Raw genomic sequence first — 25,693 nt, 5'->3', positions numbered from 1 at the left:
TATTTCTGCATCCTTGTGACTGTGTATTTTTCCATTTGTCTTTTTTTTCTTTCCTTTGCTACACTATTTCCTTTGTTATATTTTCTTTGCTACACTATTCTATAACACACCTTTCTCCTCTCCACTATTATGCTACCTTGCATGAATGCTGCTACCCATGATTCTCCACTTCATACTAACTAGAAATAATAAGCTAGCAATAATGCTGTCACTAACGTTTCTCCTCTCCCTACAGCTAGCTAACGACAATACTGTTCTACACCTTTCTCCTCAACATGATTGCCTGCTGCAATACTGTTAGCCACATTCCTCTCTGTGCTTTATGCTAGCTTGCAACAATCGTTTTCTCATGGAACATACTCCGAGTGACCCCATGTTTAACTATACAGCCAGCTAAACTATTAATTAAACTACAGTACTCCAAGGAACAGGCAGGTGTTGACTTTAATGTTGATAATCAGGTGTGAAACTGCAATACAAGAATAAACATTGCAAGAATACCATTGATAGGCATAAGCTAAATGCAATACATCCAAACAGGTTTTACTTGTTAATAAATGTCTTTATAATAAACTACAAGTGACACCCCCTCACTGAATAGCAACTGGTTAACAGTGATGCAACTTCTGGTTTGCAACTTCCCATTACAAAACAAAAGTACACTCTAGCTAGCAACTATACTTTCACCCCGTTTACTTTCTGTTACATGCTAGCTAACAGCAATACTGTCCCTCACCATCCTTCTCTCTGCCACTGACTGGCATGATATTTGACCCCATTACCTACCAAAAGTGCCATACTTTTAACCAAGGCCCAAAGGGTTCCGCTTAAAGGAGTGTACTATATAGGAAACATGGTGTAATTTGTGATGTAGCCCAAGTGTCAGTCATCCATGCCTAAGCTCCTTACTTTTCATCCCCAAGGGACACCATGAAATGTCTCTTCCTGAGTAACCCCTCTAACTGGGGCTCAACACCCTTTTTCACTGTCTACCCTATCCCTTTTGAGAACCAGACAATGCCTAATATCCGTGAGTCAGACAAAACACACACACACACACACACACACAAATGCCTACATTTAGCACCTGGCTGTTGGGTCTAAGTGTGGGGGATTTCTCTCCTTTTCATCCCTCTCTTTTCCTCCTCTCCTCCCCAGATAAAGGAGGCCTCGTGGGTGGGAGGAAGGGAGGGGGGCTGTATGTGTGACTTTAGAACTTTGAGACTGAAGGGCGTAGGTGGTGGAGAATGCTACAGGAGTATGTGTGAGGGTGTGTGCGTCTCTTAGTGTTGTCACAGTATCTAGAATGTTGCCTTTGAACATTGATGACCGGTTTAGGATGACAATACTCGATACTGAAATGCTACTCAACACCGATATGATACTTGATACACAAACAATACCGTATAGCCTGCAGCACACTACATTGCATCCCTCTGCTAGCATGGAACATAAACGACTAGGGATTAGCCTAACCAGCGCAAATACCGATCAGCCATAACAATATGAACACCTGCCTAATATTGCGTAGGTCCCCCTTTTGCCACCACAAGACCCCTGTCCCGTCGAGGCATGGACTCCACTAGACCTCTGAAGGTATGCTGTGGTATCGGCCACCAAGACATTAGCAGCAGATTCTTTAAGTTCTGTAAGTGGCGAGGTGGGCCCTCCATGGATCGGACCTGTATGTCCAGCACATCCCGCAGATGCTCTATTGGATTGAGATCTGGGGAATTTAGAGGCCAGGTCAACACCTTGAACTCATTGTTGTGTTTCTCAAACCATTACTGAACCATTTTTACTTTGTGCCAGGGTGCTTTATCCTATTGAAAGAGGCCAGTGCCATCAGGGAATACCGTTGCCATGAAAGGGTGCACATGGTCTGCAACAATGATTAGGTAGGTGGTATGTGTCAAATTAACATCCACATGAATGGCAGGACCCAAGGTTGCAAATGTTTCCTGCTTCTAACACATCAACTTTGAGGACAAAATGTTCACTTGTTGCCTAAATTATCCCACCCACTGACAGGTTCCATGATAACGAGATTATCAGTGTTATCGACTTCACCTGTCAGTGGTCATAATGTTAAGGCTGATTGGCTAGATACACCAATGTTGCTGAGTAGTAACTAGCTTGCTAACATGCAACGGTCTTCTGCCTGATTTTACCCTCTTATTTTGGGGAGTATATGTATGCCTTTATAAAACAATCTAAGCAAGTGGTTTGTGTGAGAAGAGGTACAGTTAGCTAGCTAATCTATCTACATTGTTATGAGTAATGTCTTTAGCTTCTCTGGTAATGTCTTATCATATCTGGTTACACATGAGGGCGTGGAATGTCCTTTTAACTTCTTGACTTAGATCTTGTATGTCAGTGTTTACATGACTACACACATTAGACAGCAATGCCTATTGACATTTTTGTAAGGGTGGGGGTGACACATGTTCCATCAAATTGGTCTTAATATTTGTAAGTTTGTGGTAATAATTTCTAAGATTTACTCTCTGGCTTTCTAAATCACTTTCTGCTCATTCACTGCTCATACTTATCAAGCAGTGGAATTCAAATTCTGTACCTTTCAGAGAACAATAGTTTTCTGTCGATGACATCCAGGTTTAAATCCCTGTTACAGTCTTACCCTTGTTTCTGGGCTGTTGAAACAGAGACATGAGTGGGATTGTAAAGTAAACCATGAAAAGACGCTGTCAAACAGCCGACAGCTGGATTGAGTTGTCATAGGGCAGACAAAAGCAGGGCCACAGGATTTATACCCCACCCTCTGGTATTTGTATCACTTGAGCCTTAGATTTGGGGTTTCCAGTGGCTGTTAAATCAGGGGTACAATTGGTTGTTGAATACATCAGTTTTTTCATGTTTTGTCTTCATGTTAACATTAGTCCTACCAAAGATGGTAAAGACTAAGAAACCCTTTATCTCCAATAGAAATCTCTGGTCACTTTTGTAGTGTCCTGGCAATGCTAGCTAGCTAAGCTCATGCACAGAAAATGTTATTAGATTGAACTGTTTTGTTGAACCAAACTTTTTTGTGGTTGTATCTTTTTGACTATTTTGATACTAAATCTAGTGTGATTACTGCATTAAATAATAAAAAGGGTAAACATAGTTACACAATTTCTTATCTTTCATACATAATAGTAATATTATTGGATGAGAAAATGCAGATGAGGTAAAGACCAACACTAGAATAGGGTGTTTTACCCTATAAACCTTGAGGCCCTTCAAAGTCAATGATTGGATCAAAAAGAGAATCTGACAGATTGTTGTAACAGACTTGTAGATTCACGAGTTGAGTTCTTTCTGTTTCTGTTCAGTCTCATCTCTGTTTGGGAGAAGTTAAATTACCCGCACTCAAAATTACACTGAAACACTTTTAGCTCAACTATTGAATAAATGGTGATTATGGAAAAATTATGGTTATTGTTACTGTTTAATTCTTCAAGCACAGTTTACTATTCTTTGGCTGCAGGTGCAACTTATTTAAACTACCATCCAAAGGCTTGGGGTCACTTATACATTTCCTAGTTTTTTAAAGAAAAATCAAAAAGATGTCTCTATTAAGATAACAACATCAAATTGATCAGAAATACAGTGTAGACATTGTTAATGGTGGAAATGAATATTGTAGATTTTCAGTGGAATATCTGCACAGGTGTACAGAGGCCCATTATCAGCCATCATCAGTCCTGTATTCCAAAGGCATGTTGTGTTTGCTAATCCAAGTTTATGATTTTAAAAGGCTAATTAATCATTACAAAACCCTTTTGCAATTGTTAGCACAGTTGAAAACTGTTGTGTTGATTAAAGAAGCAATAAAATGTGTTCTTTAGTCTAGTTCAGTGTTGAGTATTAGTAATTGTGGGTTCAATAACTGGCTCAAAATGGCCAGATACAAGAAACTATTTTCTGAAACTCATCAGTCTAATATTGTATCATGCGAGTAATTGTCAAGAAACTGAAGATATTGTACAACACTGTGTACTACTCCCTTCACAGAACATTACAAACTGGCTTTAACCAGAATAGAAAGATGGGGGAGAGGCCACAGTGCACAGCTGAGAAAGAAGACAAATACAGTATATTAGAGTGTCTAGTTTGAGAAACAGACGCCTCACAGGTCCTCAATTGGCAGCTTCATTAAATAGTACCCACTTAACACCAGTCTCAATGTCAACAGTGAAGAGGCATCTCTGGGATGCTGGAAAAAGCCATTTCTCAGACTGGCCAATAAAAGGAAAAGATTAAGATACGCAAAATCTTGAGGTGTTTGGATCACAAAGAACATTTGTCACACGCAGGCCAAACTTTTTTTATTTACCAGAAGTTCCAGAGTTTCCCCAAAGTGTCTGAATATGTACGTATTCATTTCTGTACACATTTGTTTATTATGCAGTCTCTGGTAATGCCTACATGTAGACAGAATCCACACACCAGATGGCATAGTAACAATGTTACTTAGGCCTTACAGAAACGTATGTAATGGTGTAACATCACAGCATTTGTACTTGTACCGGAGGAATTCATAAATAATTTATTGTGCTTGAAAATGACTTCATCTTCTTGTCTTGAGGTATTGAATTGAAATGCAGTGACAAAAGTAGCTTACCTTTTGTGCTTTGTTTAGTGGCATGCACTATTGAACATAACACACATGCAAAGATACTTTGGATAGCTCTGCAGTCTGCAGCCACTGGATTTCACTATCCATGGAGGATTTATAACGCCCACACATGACCATATGGGGACATTCATATGCCAGCTGGCTGTCCCCCCCCCTCTTTCCCTCTCACTCTCTTTTTCTTTCTCTCTCTCTCTCCCCCATTGCAATTTCTATCATGATCGCAATGGTCCATCAATAACAGGAAGTTGTAGGCACCGTTGACACCCCTTTCTTTGGCCGAGTCTTTGCTACATAAAAGCTGACACACATTTTGCGTGCGTTCGCAGCGTATTCTAAGTCATCTACTGAGCATTATGCTTTTGTTATTCTGACCATGATTCTGTGTGTCCAGTTTTTACGGCCTGCAATTCCAAAGCCAGTTAGAACCTTGGAACTATACGAAGTTACCAAATTTTTAATTTGAATTGTGTGGCTTTTTGACAACGTATTTATGGCCTAGTTGTAAATTCATGAGTCTTCAGACCCTTTGCAGTGACGTTACAAATTGAGCTCAGATGCGTCCTGTGTCCTTTGATCATCCTTGAAATCTCTCTTGAACTTGAACTAGGAATCCACCTGTGGACTTTGAAAGGCACACACCTCACACTGCACATTGCTTGTCAGAGCAAAAACCAAGCCATGAAGTCCAAGGAACTGTCTGGGGAAGATTATAAAGCAACTGCTCAAGCATTGAAAGTTTAAAAAATCCCTGGTGCAAAAGTTTGGAACCACCAATATATCTTGAGCTGGCCATCCTGCCAAACTAAGTAACCGAGCAAGACGAGCCTTGTGGTGCAAGATCAAGAACCTAGTGGACACTCTAACAAACCTTCAGAGATTCTCTGTAGTAATGGAAGAACCTGCTAGAGGGACAGCTTTCAATGCAGTAATCAATCAATAAGGCCTTTATAGTAGAAAGGACTTTCAGAGCATGAGACAATGTAGGGCCAAATTTACTTTTAGGCCTGAATGCCAAGTGCTATGTCTACCAAAAAAAATAGGTCACACTAGGGCTGTCACGAATTACATTTTAATTAATTGTCGCACAAATAATTACGATTAACAATTGAATAGTCTAGATTGTATATGTTAAGCCACTTGTAGTGTAAGCCTAATAATATTGTAAAAATACTTGTGGTGGATCTAGAGATTTGTGATGTTTGCGCCTTTGAGGGCCAACTTTCTGGAGCAAATCCGTCAATTTCCCTTCTCCAAATTATTGGACTCAACCCATAGCAGTGCAGTTGTGGTAGTTTCAAAGCCCAACACTAAATTAATGTTGTTAATGATTGCTGTTCACAAAATGCAACCACAAAGCAATGACAATAACATTTCCCTGTGCATTGTGACGTTTCACCTCTCGCTTTGCTGCAAATATTATAGCCTTGTTATTTGAAACAGCCTTCCTTATAGAGCAGAAGATGTTTCAACATGAATTATGGAATGGGAGAACATCTTTTTCTATCCATACATTTAAAAGCAGAATTTTTTTTATTAGGAAATATGGTTGGAAATGACAAAATTCTACTTACAATATGAGTTTTTTCTATTGTCGATCAGTTGACTCAACAGATAAGCCACTGAAATGCATTTTTCTTCTAAATTATAATGTTGTGAAATGACTTTACTGTGCATAGCAAAACAATTCTAAACTAGGTTTAAACAAACTGAAAACAACTAGACCTTTCTGCAACTTTCCGCAGACCAGTCAAACGCTCTTCTGCTCCTATGTCCTAGACAGCCTAACTGATGGAAACAGATGTCATTTGCATGGTATTTGTTGAGATGTTTCTAACATTGACCTAAAAAAACTTTTTTCAGAATGGAAACATGATCTTGCAATCAAAATTGTGCAATAAATTAAAAAAATAAAATAATTGCGAACTGGCTCAAATAATCACAATCAGGCAATTATGTAATCATTTTGACAGCCCTTGGTCACACTTATAACCATCCCTATCGTGAAGCAGTTTGGTGGGAGCATCATGCTATCGGGATGCTTGTCCGCAGCAGGGATTGAGAGACTGGTCATAGATGAGGCAAGGATGAATGGAAACACTGAGGTCCTTGAAGAAAACCTGATCCAGGTCGCACAGGACCTCTGACTGGGGTGAAGATTCATCTCTTAGCACAACAACGACCTGAAAGACATCCCTGAAGTGGCTTTGGGACAAGTCTGTAAATCTCCTTGAGTGGTCCATTTAAAGACTGAATTGAACCCCTCTGAACATCTGTACGGAGACCTAAAGATGGCAGTTCACCAATTCTCAATTTTTTTAGTACTGGTCCTGGGTATCATGCCGGCAACACTTTTGTTTAAAATAACATCTATCAACCTTGACCTTGCTCCTTGACCAGGGTATGTCTGCCAGGATAGGATGGATGTTTTTTTACCAGGCAGAATACTGCCAGACTGAGAAAGTACTTGTGCCATATGACATCAAGGGAATACTCTATTTGGCACAATGGTGGGCGCACAGCCATTTCATACACACTCAAACACACACACACACAACTGCACGCTCGCATGCACATATGGGTGACATCGTGCCCTTTAGACCAACAGGGTGTGTGTCACTGTGCATGTTTGTGTGTGTCTGTATTCTTAGAGAAAGCATTCTTCACTCTTCAGCCTGGCATGACCTTCCTGTGCCAGTCATCTGTCACCATGTCACTTGCCCTACGCGAGCACACACCTAGGCCAAGATGTGTTGCACTAAAATTAGACCAATAAATGACATTAAACTGGTCAATGACACCAAATTAAGGCTTAGAGTATAATGTAGGTCTGTTCAGCTGTTTTATTGTCCTAATAGTTCATTATCTCTGGTGTGTGTAACAGCATTTGGAACAGTTGGATAATTGACATTTTCTACAAAGGGGACATTTTTACACTGTAGCTTTTAACTTCCATACAGGCTGTGTGTGTAACCCATGTCTGTACATTTGGGGGCATAATGTCCCCACAAAGATAGTTAAACCTGTTATATAGGGCCCCTCTAGGAAAAATGTGACGTAAGTCAAACTTGTACATTTGGGGTTAGGTAAGGGAATCGAGAACATGGTCTGATTTGGATCTCATGTCCCCACTTGGTATGTAAGACAAAAATATGTATGTGTGTCGTGAATGAGAGTACCACTGTATACATTTCAGATTTAAGTGCATGTATACTGTACTTTGATTCCCTCATGTGTATTTAGCGATCTTCTTGAGGGGTAACACATGTTATTATCCTTTAATTTCTGAGGACCAACAATTGATTAACCTTCACTTTAAGCTTAGACTGTTTTACACTAAGGCTGGGTTGCAACAACATTAATTAAATTAATCCTGGTCTAGACTTAATATAGTAAATCTAGGTTTAAACTGGTTTATAAGTAATCAGAGACGTGTTGCACATCTTAATTTTAACCCTGGATTACTTAAACCAGTTTAAATTATTAGGCTGGGTTGCATCAACATGGTTTAACTTTTAAACTGGATTAAATCAAGGTTTAACTACTAATCCAGTTGCACCAAACTTTAAACCTAGTTTAAATGTAGTTTACAATTCATCCTTGTTAAATCTAAACCTTTGGCAATCACAGTTTAATTTCCACTTAAACCTAGATTAAATGCAAGTGTTGCACAAGTAATTTTAAACCTACTTTAGTGATGGATTGGCAGATATATGTAAACCACACCTGGAGGAGGTTTATGTCTGGTTAATTTCAGTTTTATGGACAACATGCCAGCATATCGTTCCTCGCGGGACAATTAGAGACAGGTTAAACCCAATAGAATTGTATTACAATATTGAGTTTTCCCAGTGGTATAAATTTACAAAAGAGTCTGTCTTATACCTCAATGGGAAGGTTGGACCAGCTATCAAGTCAAGGATATGAGAGGAACTCTGCTGTGCCACCTCTTCTCTAGCTCCTAGTGGCTTTGTGTTTTTGTGCAGTCCACAGTCTGCAGAATTGTCAGCAGAGTGTCAAAAGCAATTGCATGTGGTCAGTATATTCAATTTGAACCAAGGAGGGAGATAACAGCTGGATTTTACAGGAGAGCAGGTTTTCCTGGAGTAATTGGAGCTATTGACTGTACCCACATTCCCATTACTAACGCAGGTGGGGAGAATGGGGACCTTTTTCATAATCGAAAGGGCTACTGCTTAATTAATGTCCAAGTTTTGAGTGATGACCAGGCCAAGATCACACACATTTTTGCAAGATGGCTAGGATCCACACATGATCCACACATGACAGTCAACTTGGTGCACTGCTGGAAGGAGGGGAGATCAGTGGATACCTAGTGGGTGACAATGGCCATACAGGTGCTGGTCATAAAATTAGAATATCATCAAAAAGTTGATTTATTTCAGTAATTCCATTCAAAAAGTGAAACTTGTATATTATATTCATTCATTACACACAGACTGATATATTTCAAATGTTTATTTCTTTTAATTGTGCTTATTATAACTGGCAACTAATGAAAATCCCAAATTCAGTATCTCAGAAAATTTTAATATTACTTAAGACCAATACAAAAAAAATATTTTTAGAAATGTTGGCCCACTGAAAAGTATGAACATGAAAAGTATGAGCATGTACAGCACTCAATCCTTAGTTGGGGCTTCTTATGCCTGAATTACTGCAGCAATGCGGCGTGGCATGGAGTCGATCAGTCTGTGGCACTGCTCAGGTGTTATGAGAGCCCAGGTTGCTCTGATAGTGGCCTTCAGCTCTTCTGCATTGTTGGGTCTGGCGTATTCCATCTTCCTCTTCACAATACCCCATAGATTTTCTATAGGGTTAAGGTCAGGCGAGTTTGCTGGCCAATTAAGAACAGGGATACCATGGTCCTTAAACCAGGTACTGGTAGCTTTGGCACTGTGCAGGTGCCAAGTCCTGTTGGAAAATGTAATCTGCATCTCCATAAAGTTGGTCAGCAGCAGGAAGCATGAAGTGCTCTAAAACTTCCTGGTAGACGGCTGCGTTGACCTTGGACCTCAGAAAACACAGTGGACCAACACCAGCAGATGACATGGCACCCCAAACCATCACTGACTGTGGAAACTTTACACTGGACTTCAAGCAACGTGGATTCTGTGCCTCTCCTCTCTTCCTCCAGACTCTGGGACCTTGATTTCCAAAGGAAATGCAAAATGTACTTTAATAAGAGAACTTAACTCAGCAGCAGTCCAGTCCATTTTGTCTTTAGACCAGGCGAGACGCTTCTGACGCTGTGTCTTGTTCAAGAGTGGCTTGACACAAGGAATGCGACAGCTGAAACCCATGTCTTGCATACGTCTGTGCATGGTGGTTCTTGAATCACTGACTCCAGCTGCAGTCCACTCTTTTTGAATCTCCCCCACATTTTTGAATGGGTTTTGTTTCACAATCCTCTCCAGGGTGCGGTTATCCCTATTGCTTGTACACTTTTTTTCTACCACATCTCTTCCTTCCCTTCGCCTCTATTAATGTGCTTGGACACAGAGCTCTGTGAACAGCCAGCCTCTTTAGCTATGACTTTTTGGGTCTTGCCCTCCTTGTGCAAGGTGTCAATGGTCATCTTTTGGACAGCTGTCAAGTCAGCAGTCTTCCCCATGATTGTGTAGGCTACAGAACTGGACTGAGAGACCATTTAAAGGCCTTTGCAGGTGTTTTGAGTTGATTTGCTGAATAGTGTGGCACCAGGTGTCTTCAATATTGAACCTTTTTACAGTATTCAAATTGTCGGAGCTACTGAATTTGGGGTTTTCAATAAATACTTTAAATATATCAGTATGTGGAATGAATGAATACATTATATACACTTCACTTTCTGAATGGAATTACTGATATAAATCAACTTTTTGATGATATTCTTATTTTATGACCAGCACCTGTACATGTCGCTCATACCTGATGACTCCCCTTTTGAACCCTCAGACCCAGGCAGAGAGAAACTACAACTACTCTCACATTAAAATAAGAGGGCTAACTGAGAGAGTGTTTGGGGTGTGGAAGCGGAGATTTCCATGTTTACAATGACTCTGCACCAAGTTGGACACTACCCTGACCATCATTGTAGCAGTAGCTGTGTTATACATCTTTGGGAAGAGAGTAGGAGACGAGCTACCAGAGGATGAGAAACCACTTGAGAATGAGGATCTGGAAGATGCTCAAGTACAGAATGATGTAAATGCAAATGGCAACGCTGCCAGGAGAACACTGAAAACCACTTTGCAGCTTAATTAAGGTAAGCATTGGCTGAATATATTATATTTTGATTGATATGTAGAGTATCTCACAAAAGTGAGTACACCCCTCACATTTGTGCAAATATTTGATTATATCTTTTCAAGTGACAACACTGAAGAAATGGCACTTTGCTACAATGTAAAATTGTGAGTTTACAGCTTGTCTAACAGTGTACATTTGCTATACCCTCAAAATAACTCAACTCACAGCCATTAATGTCTAAATCGCTGGCAACAAATGTGAGTACACCCCTAAGTGAAAATGTCCAAATTGGGCCCAATTAGCCATTTTCTATCCCCGGTGTCATGTGACTCATTAGTGTTACAAGGTCTCAGGTGTGAATGGGGAGCAGGTGTGTTAAATTTGGTGTTATCGTTCTCACACTCCCTCATACCGGTCACTGGAAGTTCAACATGGTACCTCATGGCAAAGAACTCTCTGAGGATCTGAAAAAAAGAAATTGTTGCTCTACATAAAGATGGCCTATGCTATAAGAAGATTGCCAAGACCCTGAAACTGAAGCTGCAGCACGGTGGCCAAGAACATACATCGGTTTAACAGGACAGGTTGCTTAGCGTCATATCCAGAGGTTGTCTTTGGGAAAAGGTTGAAGGCGTGGGGGGTCAGCCTGTCAGTGCTCAGACCATATGCCGCACACTGCATCAAATTGGTCTGCATGGCTTTCGTCCCAGAAGGAAGCCTCTTCTAAAGATGATGCACAAGAAATCCCACAAACAGTTTGCTGAAGACAAGCATTCTAAGGACATGGATTTACTGGAACCATGTCCTGTGGTCTGATGAGACCAAGATAAACCTATTTGGTTCAGATGGTGTCAAGTGTGTGTGTGGCTGCAACCAGATGAGGAGTATAAAGACAAGTTTGTCTTGCTTACAGTAAAGTATGGTGGTGGGAGTGTCATGGTCTGGGGCTGAATGAGTGCTGCCGGCACTGGGGAGCTACAGTTCATTGAGGGAACCATGAATGCCAACATGTACTGAGACATACTGAAGCAGTGTCATTTCTTCAGTGTTGTCACATGAAAAGATATAATCAAATATTTTCTAAAATGTGAGGGGTGTACTCACTTGTGAGATACTGTATGTGCACTTGTATAACTTAAACCGTACTTAACTAATATGCTTCTTTTTTTCCTATCCATACAGGGAGGAACTCATCTGAAGAGGCTTCCATTTTATTGAAATAAACATTTTACTTGTCACAAATAAATACAATATGATTACATCATGGTTTCAAAGAAAGCTTCAAGTGGATCCTGTGGTTGTAGCTGGCTCAAATTCAGTAGCCTTTGCCTTTGAAGAATCAGGACCTCTTTTTTAGTAATAGGACCTCTTTTTGTAGTTTAGCACTTTCGATGTCCAGAATGCATCTTTCCTTCTCAAGTTCAATGATTTCCTGGTGAGAGGAAAGCTTTGCACGCTTTTCAGAAGGTCTCACAGGTTGTGCTGCTGCTTCAATGGTCGTATCAGCTGGCTCCAGCACAATGACAGTGTCAACTATATGAACAAAAACAGAAGACATCCAAACCCATTAGACTTCCAGTCACATAGGAAAATATTTAATACACTACTACAAAAAAGCAGTTTCTTAATATAAACATCTGAGAGGTATATCGCAAAGTAGCCTAAATGCAGTGTCCTTGTTTTTACAGTACATTGATTAAATTAGGTGGTAGCTAGCAAGCTTACCTAACGCTTCTGTGGCGATATAGTTATATCCAGTACGCCGTCGTAGAGGTTGGGGAGGTTGTGGGGGTCCGCCGATCTGAAACTTTCCACGTCTTTCTTCTGCTGCATCTTTTTATGCTTTTGCCTTTAGGTTTTTCCAGCAGGCTTTAAGTTGAGACCTGTCCCTCTTCTCCTTGATGCCAGTTCAACAATTAAATCGCTCAGCTAACGACAGCCAGGTCATCCTTCTTGTCCACTGGATTGCTATCAGTTCGCTTGTCCTCAATTACTGTCCCAAACTCTTCCATTAGCTCAGTTAGCAATGTCTTTTCAAATGCCGAAAAATTTGAACTCTTTTGCGGTGCCATATTGTATAAATCTACTGAAAATCTAGTTGGTCAGCAATGATAACACTAATAATAACGGCAATTCTTTGAAAAAGTAGCACGTTCATGTGACATTTGTAAAAAAATTACTGAACATAAACAAATCATATTTTCATAGTTTTAAACTGGTTTAACTAATCATATTCGCTCCAAGGCAATTGAATATTAGTCTGCCTGCCCATTGAACTGGTTATTCCCAACCTTATTCACTTATTAATATAAAGTTGGACTGGCTGGCTGAGCTACATTGTTAGCATGCTACTTTCAATGACTGTCAAATGTACAAAATTCAGCCCAGGAGTCCACAAAACACAGTAGCTATGGAACGCCGTTTTGTTTGGTCTTTTTCCAATAACTATATTTCACATGTTAAATACGTTTATTTGATCTTTGAAATAACTAAGTACTAGCCTGAAAACAAAAACAATTCTTTCGATATTGTTACAATTTATTTAAATCCATGTGAATATACTCACTTGTTGTTCTGTTAAGATCAAACTTCAGTTCATGATAACTAAATATATAACGAACTAAACAGGCAAGCTAGCCAAATATTTAGCCAAAAATAATGTTTTGACACGGCAAGCTGCTGTGTGCTTATTTTCAATTTATTGCCAAGTTTTCTCAGTACATTTGTGGATCTGAAATAGTTTTACATAATATGTAAATGTTATTTAAATTCCATTTTTTGTAGTCTGAATATGCCGTTAACCTCAAAACCCTTAGAATAAGGGTGACGTTTTAGGGTTAACCTTAAACGTAACCCTAATTTTAACTGAAGCAGCTGAGAGAGAGAGGGAAAAAAAATACAGAAAATTTTGAGTCAGTCATTGTCTTTTTATCGTTGTGCTCCTTATTTGCAAATGTTCTCTGAGAGGCTTTTAAGACACACACACACACACACACACACACACACACACACACACACACACACACACACACACACACACACACACACACACACACATCATCAACATATCAATATGAGGAAAACCGCAATGTTAACAGTTAACCAGGGTAGGGAGTATGAGTGTGTGTAGTGCGCGGTGCGCATTTATTTGGGGAGGCTGGATTGGCTAGACATCTCGATGTCGGTCTTCAGAGTCCAACCACAAGAAGAATGTGTGTGTGTATGGGTGTGAGTAGTTGCAACCATAAACTCTGACCTCTATATTCCTATTACATGCATTCCTTTTGCCTGTATAATCTCTGCAGCGAGCTTCAGCAGGGGAGAGGGAGAGACGTAGGGAGGAGTGGTGCCATGATAACATAGTTTGCTTCATCTGTCTTATCCCCCGTATTACAAATAGTGGACCCAATTCAGACCCTGATGGGTCACCTTGGGCACTTTTAAGAATTTTCTATTTGACCTCTTCTGCGACAATAGCCTGAGTCCCTGTTACTGAGTCAGCCCAGGGACTACAAGCTGACGCTAGCCTTCTGGCCTTAATGAAGACAAATTGCTAATCAGAAGGGCCTTTTACAAGATCTACAAACAAACTGAATTGTGATGCCTTACAATTCGTGGATTTGACAGTAGAACTGTAGACACTACAGTCATCGGCCTCATCCGTGAGTCTGCCTACAGACAGGAGGTTGAACAGCTAGTCCTCTGCTGTTGTCAGAACAACCTGGAGGTTAACACGTTCAAAACTGTGGAGATGACTTTGGACTTCAGAAGGAGCCCTCCGACTCTGCGCCCCATCACTATTCTCAACAGCCCTGTGTCTGTAGTGGAATCCTTTAGGTTTCTGGCATCCACTATCTCCCAGGATCTAAAGTAGGAGCCCAACACCGACGCCATCATTAAAAAGGCCCAGCAGAGGATGTACTTCCTGCGCCAGCTTAAGAAGCTTAACCTGTCCATGAAGCTATTGATCCATTTTTACACAGCCATCATCCAGTCTGTTCACTGCACATCCATCACTGTTTGGTTTGGCTCTACCACAAAACTGGATAGGAACAGACTACAACGGACTGTCAGAACTGCAAAAACGATAATTGGTGCCAACCTGCCCTCCCTCCAGGACTTATACAAAACCAGAGTCAGTAAAATGGCAGGAAACATCACTGCAGATCCATCACACCCTGGATACAACCTGTTCCAGCCCCTCCCCTCTGGTAGGTGCTACAGAGCACTGTACACCAAAACGAACAGACACAGGAACAGTTTCTACCCACAGGCCATCACTCTGATGAACAGTCAACTTCAGACACTTAGTGCCAGGCACAATCCCTGTATAACAACCCAGTAACTCTGACCCTAACATCCACCTGTCTACTACTTCTCATCCTGTAATTCAGTGCTGTTCATACTGTATATATACTGTATTTATCATATCCACCTGTACCATGTACATTACACCTGCACAAAAATTACTTATTTATTCATTCCAGCATCGTTTACACTCCGCTTCATTACACTCGATATATATAGATGACATCCACCGTCATTATGTAAATAATAATACCTGTACAAAAATATTTATTTCCAGCACCCTTTATACACTGCTCATTGCACTATTGTCTCATCAGTCTTACTATGTTATTGTTTAGGTTTATTATGTGTATTTATGTGTACTGTCAGTGCCTCTTGTTGAGGGTCCTTTAAGTTTTTTTTATGAGTAAACACATCATGAGCCTGTATAATTCAGAGTCAAATTCCTTGTATGTGTACACATACCTGGTGAATAATTCTGATTCTGATGATTGGTGCAAATTTAAAATACAACACAATAGGTGCACATTTAAAATACAATAATTCCTTTGCCAACCCACAGACCTTCACCACGTAACCAACATATCCATGCGTGTACTTGCCAGAGCATGTTTAAAAGATGGAGATTGTCCCCTACATGGTGTTAACTCACATACTTCCTGTTAACCGCAACCAAATATTTCAGTGACCACACAATGAGAATGTGGAACGTAGCAACAAGATTTTTTTTCTCTTTGGGCTGTTTGTTCCAGAATGTTCTGTGGTTTTCTTCCCGGGGCACAGTTTCCATGGGGACTCTGACCTTGTTGGAATGAAGGGACCGGGCCAGCGGTACTGGGTCCGAGTCTTACCCCTCAGGTTTAATATTTTTGCAATAATGGTGCATTTTGATGCAGGGATGTATTTTTCTAAATATAGACTTTACCGTTTATTGTTACCCTGACCAGCACCGGTGCTTTGGCTTTGACACTTTCAAACAAAGCAGCTGTTATCATGCAGAGCAAATTTTTTTCCCCCAGTCCTGTCTCTAAGCTATAGCTATGGAAAAACTGTTTGCCATGTATTTCATGAGGATTCATACACTGTTGTTATGGTTGAAAAACCCATTTAGGTATTGTGGAATTAGGTTGCCATTTCGGATTCCACTTTAAAGGGCAGAGGAGATGTTACTGTTGGCCAAGAATCTGACAACATTTTGTTTTGCTCCCTTGCTGTGTCTCTCTTTCCCTGTGTCTCTCTGTCTCCCTCTCTTGCTGTGTTTCTCTGTCCCTGTCTCTCTCTGTCTCCCTCTCTTGCTGTGTCTCTCTGTCTCCCTCTCTTGCTGTGTCTCTCTGTCCCCCTCTCTTTCTCTCCCTTTTTCCAGATTGAGGAAGGTGGTAGGGCGGAGCAGTGTAAGAAGCTGAGGGTGGGTGATGAGTTGGTCAATATAAACGGATCCGCCCTGTACGGTTCAAGACAGGAAGCCCTTATCCTCATTAAAGGGTCTTTCCGGAAACTGACGATCGTTGTACGCAGGTAGGAACTGTGTTTGTGCGCATGCATGTTTCGTTGGAACAGATACAGAAAAAGTGGTCAATAGACTTTTAAGACGACTCGTCAAAGGCTCGTAAAATACTGCCACAAGTCAGTCACAAGACCTTTCTTGAGAAAGGAGATCTCCTTCAAAGTAAAAAGGGTTATGACAAAGGTCACAAGAAGCTGTTTAACCTTGCCATGCTGAAGGGTCACACTAACCCCTCATCCTGTTGGTGCATCTGTGTACACACGCGTGTGTGTGTGTGTCAGGCAAAAGAACTGCCCTTTGACCTTTTACAGGCCGACCGGACAGGAGAGCGTCTGCTGTCTCATCCTGAATGAGGTGTGTGTATGTGTTTGGGTAACGTGTCCGAGGAAGTGCCCTTTGACCTTTTAGGGTTGGACAGGAAGCCTACCAGCTGCGAATAGGACAGGGTGTGCACTTGCTCTCTCTCGTTCTTTAGTTGTGTGTGTGATCCTGTGACAACGTCAGTCTTTGTCTAAACTGTGTGTTTTGGATGATCTGATGTCTGCTTACATCAGTCTAACATTGGCAAAAGGACACAAGGTCACTGTAAACCCCAATCTGAGACACTCATTTTTCTCACTCTCTTTCTCTCCATCTCTCGCTTTCTCCATCATTCTCTCCCTGTCTATTTCTCCATCTCTCTCTTTCTCTCTCTATCCATCTTTCTCTCTCTCTTTCTTCGCCCTGGTACTTTGCCTGTCCCATTTAGCAGAGTTAATGGCAGTAGTAGTGATTCCACCCACCAGCCTGTCTCAATGACTCACCCAAAGTTTGGATAGCAAGAGGGACTTTTCCCTGGCCCCATTCACACACTGCTGTTGTCTTTCACACTGCCTCTCTGTGGCCAGTGTGGGAACTTCAGGAAATACATTACTCATTAATTACATTTATTTTACAAAGCCTCTGTTTAAATCTCTCAATCCCATTTTTTGCCTGGAAGAAAGATTTGCTCTGAATAAGTAGTAAATGTTATTTGATAGTCACCACTAATATTCTCTTCAACATCTTTGGGAGTCTCTCTGCTGAGATGGGGAGTTTGACATTGGTAAGAACGGAACTTGGTCGGGAAGCCTAAACACTGTCTAATGCTGTTTATACCCACACACACAAACATACACGTCTAAAACAGTTGATTTACTGCCTCCCAGACTAGAATGCCTTCTTTCATAGCTTTTAGTGGTGTGAAAGCAGTTGACTGGGAACACATTCCTGTGTCTGGTGCGTGCATGTGCGTGTGTCACGTTGTGTCTGGTATGTGTCCATTCCACAAAATTGCCATGACAATGTTGGGATACTGCTTTTGTAAATAATTTCAGGAAAGTCATCAGGAATGTCACCAGTTGTTCACTGAACAAGATTATCTGGGCCCCAAAATTTTAATATTTATCCGTATTTTGCCTCAACAAGTCAATGATTCGTCAGTTCTGTTCATTGTGTGTATAAGCATCGGATCTTGTCCGATTGGCAAAATCCAGATGCGATTTTAAAAGCCCCCCCCCCCCCCCCCCCCCCCCCCCCACACACACACACACACACGCACGCACACATACAACTAGAGGTTGTGTATATGTGTGTGCATGTGAACTCTACCTGTCCAAGTCCAATCCCTATTGTGAATCTCACTGTCCAAGCTAAGCAGATGTTTTGAATAGAAACTCTGTGTCATTTTGGACCAGACACCCCCACCCACTTCTCTCACACAGCCATAGGAGGGAGCCAACCTCGGCACAGTATAGCACGCTTCTTCTGGGGGTGTGCTCACTAGTTACAGTATTTGTGTGTGTGTGTGTGTGTGTGTGTGTGTGTGTGTGTGTGTGTACATGCATGTGTATGGTTTTCATATGTGTGTGAGGATTGAGGGGAGGCATTTACCCCAGAAGGAAGATTGGTGTTACCAATTTACCCCCTTAGAGAAGCTCGGTCACCCAGGAGGAGCTCAGAGTAGAGCCGCTGCTCCTCCACATCGAGAGGGGTCAGCTGAGGTGGCTTGGGCATCTGTTTCGGATGCCTCCGGAGCGCCTTCCTGGGAAGGTGTTCCGGTCCCGTCCCACCGGGAGGAGACCCCGGGGAAGACCTAGGACACGCTGGAGGGACTATGTCTCCCGGCTGGCCTGGGAACGCCTCGGTGTCCCCCCGGAAGAGCTGGAGGAAGTGTCTAGGGAGAGGGATGTCTGAGCATCCCTGCTTAGACTGCTGCCCCCGCGACCCGGCCCCGGATAAGCGGAAGATGATGGATGGAAGATTGGTGTTTCATATCAGTCAGAATCATGCAGAATGGCCAAGTGCGCTTGTGGTTGTTGTCACCAAAATGTCATGATGTTACCTGAAAACTTGATACATGGTAAAAGACTTGTTACCTGAAGACTTGATTCATGGCCAAAAAGAGAAAATGTCTCTTAGTTCTTAAATAGTGTAGTGGTTAGAGACCAATCAATAGGTCCCGTGTTTGAATCTTGTCACAGTCAAATTGATGGTTCCTTTTCTGTTTTATCTGTCTAGGTGAGCAGTTGCCTAGTATGGCTTTTATATTCAGTGGCTTGGCATATGCATATACGATGATAGTGGAAAGAGTTATGGCATTAATATATGTCAGGGGAATTCTTTAGGTGTTCTATTCTAGTTCATAGTTAATTGCACCCAGGGAAATTTGTCACTGATTAGCAGGTTGCAATGAAGAAAAAATTTGACTTTGAAGCCAGTTCACCTGAGCTATGTTTGATGGCCAACCCCTCTGTCAATCTGTGGATGGCTTCTATTCACCCTCTGACCTTTTCTATCTGCCAGTAGTGTCACAAAACCAGCCTTGCTGTCACTGAGTTCTCCTGGAACATTCTCAGAAACATTTTGGAATTCTCGTGGAACACTTGCAAATTATGAAAAGGAAGGATTTGTTCTTGAAATACACACACACACACACACACACACACACACACAATTTTACAGTGGAAAGGTCCCATTCACCAAAAGCCAAGTCTCGTTACCAACTATATTTAAAGGCAAGTGGAATACATGACGGATCATTTGGAACAGTGTTTGGTTCGCTGCTTTGGAGTTTCTCATTAGATTTTTCCTCACTTTACTTCCCTGTCTTTCCCAGCTCTTTCTTCTCCACATGGAAATGTTATCAAGTCTATTTGAGGTATGGACTTAATTTGGGATTCTGGTAAAAGATGATGCTGTGACGGTATGGGAAATAATGGGAAGTGGGGGTTAGCAAAGGAAGGGGTTGTGGATGTTTGTTGGTTGCTACGACTTGGGAGTACCTCCTGAATCGCACCCAATGACACTTTTAGTGCACTACTTGGGACCAACTCTGGTTGAATGCAGTGCACTATATATGGAATAGGGTGCTGGTTATAAATGCAGACGTATTCTTCCTGTTTTGACGAAGATGTTGTACTGCTGGAGAGTCTGTGTGTGTGCCTATACCTGAGACACTAACATTACCACCAAGGGCTGCAAAGATGGCTGTCTCAGACTGGAGTATGTAGCAAACGATAGAGCGGTGGAATATTTCGGCTTGAGTCGCCAGGCACAGCTTTTGGTGGATTTGCCATGCTCGTCTTCGGTCTGTTTATTTAGTTCCTCATAAATTGGGCCAGGACACTGCTGTGTGTGTGTGTGTGTGTGTGTGTGTGTGTGTGTGTGTGTGTGTGTGTGTGTGTGTGTGTGTGTGTGTGTGTGTGTGTGTGTGTGTGCGGCCATCCTCCTACTGTAGGTCTGTCTAAGTAACAGGAAGTCAGGAAGGGAAACGTTGGGAGTTACAGGAAGTGATGTGACAGTTAAGGAATGTCCACTGATGCTGCTCACTGTAAAAGCTGAACACACAGACAGAATCACGGGACTATGTTAAGACAAAACAATGTATTTACAGCTTATGACATGTACTGACAAAGCCAGAAGACTATGAAAAATCACCCACTTAGCTTGATTCTGTGTGATCTCCTGTTTTAGTAAAACATGGAAAATAATGCTAAGTCAGGCCAGTCCTTAAAAAAAAAAAGATTTATTAGGCTTGGAGTTAATTTGTCGGGATGCACCGATACCACTTTTTTTCAGGCCAAGTATGAGTACTTATATTTGGGTACTTGCCGATACCATGTACTCAAAGCTGGACCCAGTAGGATTTTTTCAGTAAAAAAAACTAAAGTTGTATCCCCTATAAACATGTTGTGGACCAGGTTCTGGTGTTTCCACGGATCTCTCGTCTTTTCAGAAAAAGTCTGTTATCGTCACCTTTATTGATAGTTATTGTATCAATGTCATTCGAATGAAAGAAAAATGAACGTTGTGCCATGAAATGAAATAGCTTTGTCAGTGTAAAGTTCGTCTTCAGTCTTGCTAGCCAATTGCTCAATTCATATAACGTTTCCAAGTATTAAGTTACTTGTCGGCCTATTTCAGGCTTATAAGCTATTAAAACAGCCAGTGGCAAAAGCCATGCGTTTCATAGATGCTATTTGTGGTGGAAGTAAACTTCATAAGAAATGTTAGTCAGTTTAACACAATGCTTAGTGGTGTTTAGCTAAATATTCATACTTGGTGTGATGTTAATAATAACTTCTCAGGTTGACATTTCTGCATAAAATGTTCATCTTCTCATCTTCATCCGCTTATCCGTATCGGGTCGCAGGGGCAGCAGCTCAAGCAGGGGACCCCAAACTTCCCTTTCCCGAGCCACATTTGCCAGCTCTGACTGGGGGATCCTGCATAAAATGTTTAATTCTAATATTTGGCTATGCTGGATTTTTCATTTCCATGAGCTGTAAGCTATGTAATCTGTGGTATATAGAAACGCTCACAGTTACACATGACTTTTACAGACGTCAGAACAGAAACTCATGTTGTGTATGCATATCAAATTCACAGTATACGCTCCAAAACCCACTTAAAGTTTTTATTTGACTGAAAATTCTGTCATGGGAAAAAAAAACATTGATAGCAGAATAGCTCTTTTTATTTAATTTGTTTATTTTGTATTTTTCTAACAAAATGTTTGAAAATGATTATGGACCATTACAATACTTACCTTTCTTTTTTGGTAGGAATCAGAGGGAGGCAGCTGAGTTGGAGAAACAAGTGAAGGGTGGAGACTGGTATTCAAACCTAGTCCCTAGTGGGGAGCCATGTATGTAGATGGAGCAGGGAGTGTTAATACTGGACCACATCAGTTCATTATTAATATAACTGATCAATATTGTGCTTAGTAGTCCAGTAAATATTTCTATCAGGTTGTCAATCAAGTACGGGTACACAGCACTACCAGCCTTTCTGGACAATGCACCACTGTTTCAGATTTGGAACAAATTAAGGCTGGAAATGTCAATGCAATCCAAATAGGGAGGGCAGTCACAAGTCAATCAGCAACTATAAATACAAGGTAGCTAGAGGTAAGATATCATTGGACTTACGTTATTGATTTTGAACATTTAGTACAATACTGTGTTCTTACAGGCAGGTGACGGATAAACAAGTGCAGCATTTAGCCTAGTGGTTACCAATGATTGCTAGATCAGAGGGAGACAGTCCAGGGCTTTTAGTATTGCCATTTGTACTGCATTTGCCTTCATCGCACATCTACACATTCCACCTGTAATATACATATACTTATACTTGTAAATACTTTTCTGCCCTCTTTGCATTTCTGGTTAGATGCTTTCTGAATTTCGTTGTACTGTACTTGTACTGTTCAATGACAAAGTTGAATCGAATCTAATCAAATCCCAGAGCCAGCCAGGAGAAATATGTCAATTGGAAGCTGTTGGAGTAGTTAATGGATATTATTTTGACTGATTTAGCATGGACACCGAGATTATCACTCCTGTGATTAGTGCCATGGGATGTTGAAGGATCGAATCAGGACTGCCGTTTAATGCCCTAATGAAATGCTGCACAGGCCTATGTCTCCCTTCATGCGTTCTGGCACTGGGATTTTATATGTCCCCCCTTATATGTGCCCCCTGCTGGCTCTCTTCCAGAAGCATCTGGTCCCCCATCCAGGAACCAACAAGAACCAACCTAACTTATTTTAATAGGCAAGCTAGTAGATAGGCTCGCCAGATAGATTTGTTTACCTATTCAGAATCTGAAACCAAGCATGCTGGCTAAAGTTAGCAAAAGTTTGTATTGGCTGGAATGTCTAATCTGAGCAAGTTAGCACTGTTTAAACAAGCTCACCATTTGTCTTTGTCCCAAATGGCATTCCTGTTCCCTTAATAGTGTACTATTTTTGACCTCAGCCGCATGAGCCTTGTTCAAAAGTATTGCAATTGAAAAGCAAAGGGCTGACATTTGAATGTTAACTTCCACAGATGATATTTTCCTCCTTTTGAGAAAAACATCAGTCTTTTACCCCCCCCCCCATCAAACCCACACACACTAACACAATCCATTCCCACACACATGCACACTTACTCCTGAAGGATATCGTCAAGATCTCCCCCGCCGTGCCAAAGAACGAGTAAAACAATCCCTCCCTCCATCTCCTGACCAAACAATGGACATTCCTGCCATTCCTAAGGCCACTTCCTCTCTCTAACTCAACCCATCTCATCCCCCGTTCGGTTGTTGGTTTCTCTGGATGCATTTTAAATGACAGTTCGCTCCCTTGTAACGCACACTTTGCCCAGAGTCCCACGAGCCCTGTGTCAATAGTAGTGTACTACTTAGTGGCAGGGTTTCATTTATGATGGAGACTTTACTAAACACGTCTGCTCCCCTTGAGAGTGTTTTCTCAGCGGAGGACCAACTAACATTTTCTAGCATTAATCAGACCCCAGGGGCAGTTATGTGTCGGAGATGGAGGATTGTACCACGGGTGAAGTGCCTTGTCAGCACTTATCGGCACAGACTGAAATGGTGTGTGTGTGTGTGTGTGTGTGTGTCTGTCTGTCTCAGTATTTCTGTATTCTTCTGTTTGTGTGGGTCAGTATTTTGTTTTGTTTTGTGTGTTCATTTATATGTGTGTGTTTCAATACTTGTGTTCTTGTTTTTTGGTGTGTGTGTGTGTGTGTGTGTGTGTGTGTGTGTGTGTGTGTGTGTGTGTGTGTGTGTATATGTGCGTCTTAGTGTTTGTCTCTCTGCAGGCGTGTTCAGACTGCCCCTTAGCCTAGGGCTAAGAGCGTTCTAAGCCCTGGCCTAAGGGCCTCACACATGCATATTTTGAAGTGAGCTAGCACCACCCTTAGCCTGGGGCTAGCTGGCCCTGCTCCGGAGCATGGTTGGCACCGACCTTTTGGGGCTAGACCCTGAAATACAGTGCCAAAATAACTAGTGTGAACCGGGGTCAAGAATAAAATCATAGAACGTTTATTTTCCAATCACAAAACCTGCCCTTTCACTTAATTTACATACGCTTGTGAAGAGTGCCGTTACTAATAGTTGCATCTGTTTTGGTCCTTTCACTCTGCGAACTTTTGTTGTTTCATTATACCTGCCAAATCTTAGCAAAGTATTTATTTCAGCTTTCTTTGAACGTAAATCTAGCAAATAAGTCGAAAGAATGAAGGTTGACTAACGTTTTTCTCTTTCATTGCATTGTTTTAACAAAGTTGTCCAAGAAAATATCTACAGGGTGGGCATCTTGATCAACTGATATCAAGTCGTTAATTAAATCGCAGTAGCGTAACATTGATCATGTGTCAGTGATGTAGGCTACTGTAACATTTGTAGCTTATCATAGAATGTAAAATGGTATTGTGTTGTATTTGTCCGTTAGCCCAGGGCTTAGGAATACAAGTGTGAATCCTTAGCCTAGGGTTAACAAACTCTTGTGTGAACACAAACTATGCTAGCCCAGGGCTTAGAACAATGTTGTGTGAAAAGGCCTTGTGTGTGCTTGCTCGTTACAGTATTTGTGTCTGTGTGTGTACGTACGTCTTAGTATTTGTGTGTGTGTGTCCTTGTCACAGTATTTGTGTTGGTGTGGGTATGTTTTAGTATTTGTTTCTGTTTGTGTGTGTGTGGGCTCATCACAGTTTATTTCTGTGTGTGTACATCTTTGTGTGTGTGTTTTAGTATTTGTCTCAGTGTGTGGGATCATTACAGAATGTTTTTGTATTTGCATGTGTACACCTTACTATTTTTGTGTTTAGGTGTGTGTGTGTGTGTGTGTCAGCTTGTCACAGTATTTGTTTCTGTTTGTGTACGTCTTAGTATTTGTTTGTGGGCTCATTACAGTATTTGATTTTGTGTGTGTGGGGGTGGGGCTTATCATCCTACTTGTCTGTGTGTTTTTGTATGTTTGTGTTTGTGTGTGTGTGTGTCTGTGTGTTTTTGTATGTTTGTGTTTGTGTGTGTGTGTGTGTGTGTGTGTGTGTTTGTTTTAGTGTTTGTTCTGCGTTCATTACAGGATTAGTGTGTACGTCTCCTCTCTGTGTGTGACCTGCTATAGTGAGTACGGCAGCAGTCCTCGTGTTTTCTATTAACTGTCCCAGGATTCCACGGATACATGGCCTTCCCCACACCCACTGAAATACACACTCAGACCAACACATGTCTACAGGATGTGTTTGTGTCTCTTAAGAGAGTACATCGTCTGACCAACTTCATGTGAGAGTGTAAAACATGACGATGGACATAATAGTGCGTATGCTTGTGCGAGACCACTGACCGCTACATTCTCCACCATGTAGAGGAGATGGGTGGAGAGTTCTGGCCTGTCAGCAGTGGCTGGTACCCTCATACGTTTTATACTCTGGAGTGACTCTCAACTGCAGGTCTAATCCACTCCGTTCCTGGAAGGCTACAATGTGCTTGGTCCTCCTAATCACAGATTGATTCTGACCTGGGAAATCAGGAAAAGCGTAGTTAACTAGCACATCAGAACAAAAACCAGATCAGTTTCTTGGCTCTCGAGGGCCAGAGTTTAATAGTACTCCTCAAAACAGAAATATTACTACAAGGTTGGCCAATACTGACATTATATTCCCTAATTTGCCAAATCAGCTCTG

At 41.4% G+C, this 25,693-nt stretch overlaps 1 protein-coding gene across 1 annotated transcript in view; it reads left to right on the top strand.

Moving 5' to 3' along the window:
- Positions 1-25,693, top strand: part of shroom4 (shroom family member 4) — a 69,817-nt gene that overhangs the window by 21,342 nt on the left and 22,782 nt on the right. Inside the window, exon 2 of the mRNA XM_034290446.1 lies at positions 16,563-16,714. Coding sequence (XP_034146337.1) covers positions 16,563-16,714 — 152 coding nt within the window. The remainder of the gene's footprint in view (positions 1-16,562; positions 16,715-25,693) is intronic.

The sequence above is a fragment of the Esox lucius genome, chromosome 24, assembly GCF_011004845.1.
Source record: "Esox lucius isolate fEsoLuc1 chromosome 24, fEsoLuc1.pri, whole genome shotgun sequence".
Taxonomy (NCBI): Eukaryota; Metazoa; Chordata; class Actinopteri; order Esociformes; family Esocidae; genus Esox; species Esox lucius.
The sequence above is the reverse complement of the archived record's forward strand: the minus strand, read 5'-3'. Positions and strand labels throughout refer to the sequence as shown.